The sequence below is a fragment of the Vicia villosa genome, linkage group LG1 (genome assembly GCF_029867415.1).
Source record: "Vicia villosa cultivar HV-30 ecotype Madison, WI linkage group LG1, Vvil1.0, whole genome shotgun sequence".
Lineage (NCBI taxonomy): Eukaryota > Viridiplantae > Streptophyta > Magnoliopsida > Fabales > Fabaceae > Vicia > Vicia villosa.
In genome coordinates this window covers 224,881,292-224,890,582 of record NC_081180.1, presented here as the reverse complement: position 1 = coordinate 224,890,582, position 9,291 = coordinate 224,881,292, and the positions used below count along the sequence as shown (strand labels likewise).

General features: G+C 29.3%; 1 protein-coding gene across 1 annotated transcript; it reads right to left on the bottom strand.

Annotated features, from left to right (window-relative positions):
• Positions 1–7,818: 7,818 nt before the first annotated feature.
• LOC131623142 (small ribosomal subunit protein eS27y-like) lies at positions 7,819–9,067 on the bottom strand. Its single transcript, XM_058894152.1, has 4 exons — positions 8,913–9,067; positions 8,414–8,515; positions 8,283–8,311; positions 7,819–8,113 (listed from the first exon to the last, which is right to left on the bottom strand). The coding sequence occupies exons 1-4, from the start codon at positions 8,913–8,915 to the stop codon at positions 7,987–7,989; spliced, it is 261 nt and encodes an 86-aa protein (XP_058750135.1). The 5' UTR covers positions 8,916–9,067; the 3' UTR covers positions 7,819–7,986.
• Between the last annotated feature and the right edge of the window lie 224 nt (positions 9,068–9,291).

Sequence of the window (9,291 nt, the reverse complement as noted above, 5' to 3'; positions counted from 1 at the left end):
TTCTCTCATAGTATGAGGCTAGTAGGCCTTAATTTATTTGAATAATTTATTTCTTAAGAGCTATGACTTGGAGCTTTGTATTTTTGTGTAAACCTTGTAGTCGAGTATACTCGTAGGATAGTCGAACTCCACTGAGATATAGTATCTAACCCTAATCACGTGCAGTATTTTCATGTGGCTCGGACCAGATAAAGGGATAAAGGAATACACAGTGAAGACTTTGAAGATTTAGTTGTCTCTCATTTTTCTTTCGTTGTGTTATGTGATGTTGTATCCGATTTTTGATGGTCTAGATCTGAGATGTATCAAAATTATGATGTATTATGTACTGCATTTGTGGAATGATTGTGTTGTACATGTACACTAGTGTCATTTATTTATGATGATTGTTCTCAATACCAGTTAGAAATGTTGCAACTGTTATAATTATAGACGCATAATTTAACTAGGGTGTTACATTGAAAAAATTAATTAAAAATCTTATTTTGAGGACATTAGTCATTGGATCTTCAAAAAAACTAACAAAGATTGAACCACACACGAGTAAGAAGGGGAAGGACACTGAAGAAGATATGGAATAACCTGTGATGCAAAAGAAGAAACTAAAAGACTAAGAGAGAAAGATGTGTTCACAATTAAGTGTATGAATGGTAATCCTAATTCCTTACGAATAGAAATAATATAAGCTCTTTAAAAACTTTGATATTTGTTTTTTTTTTAGAAAAAGTGTATTGGTCACCCTATTATTTTATTAGATGGGTCATTATTAAGCATTGAAAATCTATATAAAAAATATTAAATTGAATTAACTAGCGGGATGCTCTGTCTTGCTTCTACTGAAACTCTTTTATTTCAACAAAGTCGAATGAGGCAAGCCATAATCTTATTTATCTTATATGGGTTGACCGAGCAAGTCCGACCAGTTTTGCCACTCTTATTTATTTTATATTGAATACATTAGGTGGATATGATTCTAAAATCATAATCTAATAACAAGGCCAAGATAATAACATAATCTTGCCTTTCAAAATATGATATCCTAATCTCATAACATAATATTGTCATACATTGGAATATTGGCTTACACAAACTCTAATTAATATTGTCTTATAACTTAAACACAAAAGTAATGATATAATACGAAATCCAAAATATGAACTTTGACAACTTTCTACAGACGTGCTTCAAACTATCACAAAATAGAACAAGTTAATCTAAATATGAATATATGTTGATTAAAACTAAACATATTCATTGCAAACAAAAAAAAACATTTACATATTATTAAACCAAATCTTAAATTTCCTAATTGAATCAACACAGGTTCTAATATTTGGTTTATGTTCATGGCCTAGTACATGTGCATCATTTTCTTCATTTTCTTCTACAATCAAAATAGGATCAATAGAATCTTTTCCAGCACCAATAATTTTATGAGATTTAAAGCTCATTTATCTAAAATGATCATCTAACTTTATAGATATAATTACTACTGCATGTTTACAAAGAATACAACCAACTCCAAAAGTTGAAAGAACGTGTGTTTTATTCGATGTCAACAACAGAGTTATCAATCAATAGAACATGCGTAACTTAAAATGATATTCTACCAGCATATGTTGCAATCTAGTTGACACTCTTTTATATTTATTTATCAAGCCTTCTTAGGTGTTTAAACATAATTTCCTCTCTATACTCCTCGACTTTTTTCCTAAGTGTTGCATATGTTATTCATAAGATAATCTTTAATCCATTAACACATTATTATAATGGATTTGTTCCGTTGTTATATGGTAACAACATTAAAATATTCACTAAGATTATTCTTGGGAACATCACATTTAGAATATATGGAAATTCATATTTATGTCAATTTTGTTTAGCAATAGCCTCAAACAAATCATAAGCATATAACTTTGCCTCTTTTATTTTCATCATGTTCTCCTCATGTGCTTCAAAGTACATTGACTTATTTGCAACCATCATTCAATCTCTCAGTGTAGTACCACCACCGAAATTATTCTTAAATTTGGCAAACATATCTCTAAAGTGGAACATGTGTTGAATTCCGAGTAACAACTCTTTAAAGACTTGCACCAAACCTACCAGATTAAACAAGAAACGAATCCATTTAGTATACCTCATAATCAAGTTATGTAATCATATAAATCAGATAGTATACCTTTTGTTGATGTCATGTCAAACATCATATGCGCTCACCAATGTGTTTAATGAGAATAGGGATAAACTAACTCTGCAAGTCTTTACTTTCCATCTCAACAAACCCAAAAACTATAGTAAGTGTTGATCATTTGGATCTCTCCCTAGATCAATCAAAAAAATTCTCCATACTTGTTCTTAAGATGACATTCATCTAATCTTATAAATGGTCTACATGTCTTTGTCAAAGTCGACTTAGAACTATCAAAACACGTATAACACCTTTCAAATATTAGTAGTAAATTAAGATATTTTTTAACAACAGTTCTAGAAAATTGTGTAGTCTTAAATTCCATTCAACTAGAGACATCAGTTGCATACTTAATCCTTACTTTGACACTGGCTTTGATAACTTCATCCTGATATTATTCTTGAGTTGGTAACCAGACATTTGTTTAGGAATAATCTTCCACTTTGTCTCGTAGAAAATAATGTCTTCATCTTGAATGTTTTTTATTACTATTATACTACAAATTACAATGTAGTCACACTTCTTACACTTGCATACCACTCTATATCAATTGCCATTAAAACCTTAATTCGACCCTTGTTATGTAATAACAAAAACAATACATTATAAATAGTATATAAAATGCAATATAGTGTAGTTTACATACAAACACAAAAACAATCAAAATACAAATAACATTAAAAGAATACAATACAAACGAAGATTTTTTTTCAAGTAAAATATTTATTTTTCTTTAGGGTGGTATGCCTTCAAGAGACTACCAAATGCAGCTTGTAAAGTCCTTAACAACATAAACGATTGCGACTTTCAATGTTTACTAGTAAGAGACCCGTGCGTTCGCACAGGTCGTGCAAAGTCGATATAAATATTAAATAAATATTATGTATAATTATGGTTAAGAAATGTATATAAAAATATATATGAATTAAGAAAAAATGTTTTAATGATTTTTTTTCATATAAATAATAATTTAATTTATCAGGTTGTAGTAGTTGTTAGGATATACATTGAAATTATGTTGAAAAATATGAGTGTATGGTGTAGTACACTTCAAACACACATATATAATATCGATAAAATTAGTATTGATGTGTAATACAATTAAACATATTAAATGTTGTAACCTAGTTGTATTTAAATATAATAATTCAATTTATTAAATCAAGTGAATAGTTGGTGATATTTGATATAATTTAATTGCTATTAAACCAAAAATAAGAGTGGCAAAATGGGTTCGGCTCGTTGGGCATACTCTTTTTTCCCTTACATATTTCTTCGAGCAAAACGGGTCCTCTAACATGAAAATTTACAATTTTTAGACTTAAAAGGTGCAATGCATGCGAGTCCGCCTCATCTCGCCCCACACTCATGGTTTTGCCGGGCGGGGAAAAGTTTTAGACCCGCACCCTCAACAAAACTTGCTCCGACCTATCTTTTTAGGGTATCATGATTCTTTATCGAGTGAATCCCGTCTTGCACACCCTCACAGACGGCCTTGTAGCTTAGGAAGGATAAATTCACTCAATGAGTTTTAATACCATTCAAATTCGATACTCCATATGAGTGTAGTAATTTCCAATAATATCGATATATATAATGTTTATTGAAAAAATAGTGTAATTGTTAATTGTCGTTTATCTGATCTTGTAACTACCTGTGGAATGAGGATTAAAAACATACCATAAGCATTTAAAAATGTAAAGTAGCATGCATAATCAATACTTGACCTGCAATAACGAATATGGATTAGATATTCAAACAACCTGATTAAGAACAAAATGTGTGTGTTTTTTTTTATTAACTGAGTCATACAGCCTAACAATTACTACATTCTTCTACATTTTTAGCGGTAACAATTAATGAAATTATTGTCAATACAGTGTAGTTGTTATTTTTCTACATAACAAACCTAAATTAATATTTGATCATATACTTTTGTATTTGAAACCATAAAAACAACATAGCATGTATCATATAATCATAAAATTAGGAATTGATGTTATAATGTTATACATGAAACCATATAAATAACACAATTTATCATAATTTCACTGTCATCATTCATAACACTTATTCTAATCAACAATACAATTAGAATTAGGTCCAAAAAGATTGCAAAACAAAATAAATTAGTGAGCAAACATCCCACAATACATTTCAAAAACAACCGAAAATGTCATGTTCTTAAAAAATTTCTGCAACCAAATGCTTCACAGTCGACATATTCACCCTTGTCAACAACTGCAACATCCTTAGCCAAAGTCATTAGACTGCTGGATTCTGAATCATTTTCTCCACATACAGACAATGTTAGCTTGGAGAATTTTTTTTTAAAATAGCCATGTATTAGAAAAAAATTACGCAAATAACCATACTTCGAAAAAAATTATGCAAATAACCAAGTTTCAGAAAACATTGACACCAAGGCGCCATGTGAGATGGCGCCACCATTGTATCAAATGAAGGGAGGCGCCATTTGAGATGGCTCCTATGTACAACTTTTCTGCAATAAGCCATCTCATATGGCGCCTTGGTGCATTTTCAAATGGAAAATTGAACAAAAATATACAAGGAGGCGTCATATGAGATGACTCCTCCTCCTAAAAGTTGAAGGGAGGCGCCATTTGACATGGCTTATTGGGATTGAGTGTGCCATGTCAGATGGCGCCTAGGACTAAAAAAAATGGAATAAGCCATGTGAGATGGCGCCTTGGTGTTAAGGGTTTCATAAACCTAGTTATTTGCGTCATTTTTTTCGAAACGTGGTTATTTGTGTAATTTTTTTTAATACATGGTTATTTAAAAAAAAAATTCTAGCTTGGAAAATACGAAAATTAATATATGTCAAAAATATATTAATTAAAATCAAAGTATCAAAATTATAAACATACAATTATTCATGTTCCTCTCTTGAAGCTTTAATGATGCACACATTAGTGGTTGAATTCACATACTCCCTCTGTCCCAAATTATAAGACAAATTCACTTTTTTAATTCATTGAATAATTAATGTATCTAGTCTATATATAAATCAGATACATTAATTATTCAATGAATCTAAAAAATGAATTTCTCTTATAATTTAGAACGGAGGGAGTACTTAACTACACACAGAGACCTAAAAGTGAATATTATCAAATATCAGAAACATGATTTAACTTAGGAAATTACTAAACAGAAGAAAAACAATAGAAGAATAATTATCATCAATTGTTACTCAACCTAAAATTGAATCAAATTGGATAATTATAATAGAATCACCAAAAAACTTGGTCTTTATTAGGATTCATACAATCCTCCATTACCATTACCATGTATATTCTTTTGACCACCATCATTCTTTTTCCATAATCCTAAACAAAAATTTCAAGATATAAAAATACAAATAAATAGAGTCTTTTTTAATAATTATGAATTTCACAAAATACAAAAATACACATAAAAAAAATCAAATCACAAAAAAATTCATGGATAAACTAAATCTAACTCGTGCATAAATGAATAATATAACATAAAACAATTCTATAATTGCCAATTTCATTTGAAAATGACTTTGGTAAATTTGTAAGAGATGAGTTATAATATAAGTTATATTATTATTATAAATGGAAGTCAATCCAGATCTGGAAATAATTTAAGAATGGGAAAAAATTTCACAATGGTAAACAAATCCATTATAAGAATAATAACACAAAATGTTACTTTGTTGAATTGAAAATCCAAATAGATTGTAAGACATTTGCAAGAATTGAAAAAGAAAGAAAAAGAATACAAACAAATATTGATGATGGTCTACATAAAGACGGAACTTGTGTTGCAAATGATGGTGAAAGAGATATCGAAGAAATCTATTTTCGAAAAGGAGGGTGAGAGATGAACGAAAGAAAATGGAGAAGAAATGAAGAATGACAAATGTTTGTCTTTCTTCAATGATTTATTTGTTGCAATTGAGAAAACACGTTGGAAATAGAATAGGGTTTCTTTTAATTTATTTGTTACACACAAGTAGAATGAGAAAGTTTTGCAAGTTTCTAATCAATTTTCAAAACAAAAATACGCCTACAAGTTACTTAATGATAGATTTTGCAGACAATTAATTGTAGGTTAATTAATGGTAAGAAATAATTGGGGGTAAATAATTAATGTAATAATTATTAAGGTTAAAAATAATTAGTTAGATGAAATTCCATTTAGGAATATGTAAAATACTTGTTAAACGGATTTAGTGATTAAATTTTAAATCATTTTAGTATTATATTATTAGTATTATATTATTATATTTATGATCTTATTTAGAAGGCAACCAAATTCGTTGGTAAAAAACAATGTGACATCCTTGTTTTATTTTCTTTTATCAAAATCCTCCAAAGTAAACCAGAGAAGCCGCATGTTAACCTAGAATGCCTAGAATATGTTCTTTCAAATAGTGGATTAATTACTTCTCCATTTGCATTTTCAATATTATTCAAGACTGTTTGAATAAAAACAATTGTAAAAACTATTACAAACTTGATATTTAATCATGCATGTATTAAAATAGTAGACTAATCTCAACTATCAGTTTAATCTTTAATCATGGCCAAAAAGTATAACAGCATATTTGCAAATTTAATTTAATAAGCTTCATTGTTTTACATAACAAACATTGAGATTATATTTTCAATTTAATAGTTGATATATTAATACTCCATAATAAGAAGTTGCTCAATAAGAGATAAAATATCACATTTAAAAAATATTTACAACATATTTTACCATTTCTTAAGTGTAAATTAGTAAAAACTTTTGGATAAAAAATATAATCTAATCTAATTTCATATTAAATTCTCATTATAAAATATGTCAACCATAAAAAAGACTGAAAGCAAGAAAAACATGTTAAAAAAGAACTAAACATCTTGCATTATAAAATAAATAACAATTACACATCATATTGTTCAAGGCAGAGTGAAAGAAATCAAAGAGCTTATAGAAAAAGTCAAAAACAATTAATATTAAGATGATGCAAACTATGTAATGTAGACAATTTATTAGAAGAAATCAAAAAAGATGAATTAACTGGAGATAGTATATGCCTCTGATAAACAAACATAATGATTGAAATGAATTAGAGAAAATTTGAACATTAAATGTATGGCAATTCTTTAGCTCAACCTGCAATTGCTAACGCAGGAAAGCGGCCAAGAAGCCCTTCACTCAAAAGTGAATTGATTTGCGCCTACACACATTAAGTGTGCCACAGAATACCCTTATCTCGTGGAAATACCACGCCACCCCTCACTAAAGAGGGAAGCGCTCGGCCTTAGGCACATTGTAACCATTGAACAACAAAAAAAAAACATAAAAACAAAGTAAACTTCCAAAGAACCAATACCTATTGCGTTGAAAGAGTTTTTGTAACTAACTAAAGACCCGACATTTGGTAACTAAAGAAACATGAAGTGACAGTACAAAACAAGCAAAGAGACACGCAAATCACACCAAACCAAGCAAAAAGCATAGATGACATATTGGCACAAGTGAAATCATATTGAAGATTCATACAACTAACTAATGCATATTTAAGAACATGATAACATAACCAAAAAAGCAAACATATATCATAACCATAACCTGATGCACAACCCTAAATAAAAAGTCTACATTAAGGTCTTGGAAATGACTGTGTTTTACAAGTCTTACATTTAAACAAAATTTAATACATAGAAACTAAAACATGAAAAGATATAGATTCATTCATCTTAAAAGCCTAACAACAACTCTCGAACCTTAGACGAAGTAAAATGACACACCATTTAATCTCCCTTCTTCCTAAAGGAGCATCCTTCTGTTAGCCTTGCACGACCACCTGTTGGCTGGCACAAAACAGTCTGGCAGTTACCGCACACCACAACAGTCTGAGAGTGGCTAAAAACAGTGGTTCTGCATCAAAATTAAAAAATACAAATAATATAAACCAATTGTTAGATACTAATATTGATGGCGGAACAAAACAATTACATTAAGTTCAAATCTCACTACAGATGAGTGGTTAAGGCAATATTAAACAATAACTAATTTGTGTAACTAATTAAGAATGGTGACAACTTACATGTTGAAACAACCCTGGCATTTAACATCCTGCAATTTAAGGGAAAAAATCCAAAAAATAATTAAAAAAACTTACACAAATAAAGAGTTAATTAATGATGAAAAACACAAAAGAGAACAGATTTATTATACCATAAAGAAAGAGTTTGGTGATTGAACAAGACGCTTGAGTTTGTGCTTTCTCTTCTCAAGCTCAGCAGGAGGGTTTAACAAATCAATATCGTTTTGAAGAACCTATACAAACCACAAACAGATTAACCATTATTATACCACAAACCATAAACACTTTCAACGAGATTAGAACATGATCAAATCATAAAGTATCATAAACAAAAATTCAACTCCAACTAGTTAACAAAACTCAACTAGAATATCAAATCTATCATCAAAAAAATTGAACTCGACAAGATAAAAAATGTTTCATAACGATCTTGTAAATCAAACTTGAATTAAGCATGGCGTTTTATAGAGGATTTCTCGTCATGCACCGTTGAACTTAAATTTAACACTGCAATTATTGAGTTTATAGTTTTATATTGGAAAAAATGAACATTGATATTGAAAAGATGATAAACGCGAGAGAAACGTAGGGAAATAAATTCAGATCTGAATCGAGGAACAAATTGCTCACCATTTTTGCAGAGGATATTGGCTCAGACGTTAGAAACTGCTCACAGAGACAAAAACCCTAAAATTTTCAGAGGGAGAAGTTGCGTAGAATGAAAAGGGCTAAATATACTGGTTTTCTGACCCGGCCCAAATCTGATCTTGGGCTTCTTATCAAACAATTTTTATCATATTCTTACTATTTATTTATTTATTTATTTTGGGAATTGTTACGAAATAAAAAAATAAAAAGAATTTAATATCTACACCATGTGAATTTTTTTTTGAATTATCTAAATTTTTTAAAATATATATTTTAATAACCAACATTTCACATTAATTTTTAAACTCATCATATTTCAAACAAAAAAATTTTAGCCATAATGGAGGTGTCAATGTTGTTG

Bases quoted from the DNA above. Each gene is read 5' to 3' on its own strand.
- LOC131623142 (XM_058894152.1), bottom strand. The intron at 8,312-8,413 runs GTATAATAAATC...CTTAAATTGCAG, and splicing joins CACCAAACTCTTTCTTTATG to GATGTTAAATGCCAGGGTTG. The intron at 8,114-8,282 runs GTAAGTTGTCAC...ATTTTGATGCAG, and splicing joins TGCCAGGGTTGTTTCAACAT to AACCACTGTTTTTAGCCACT.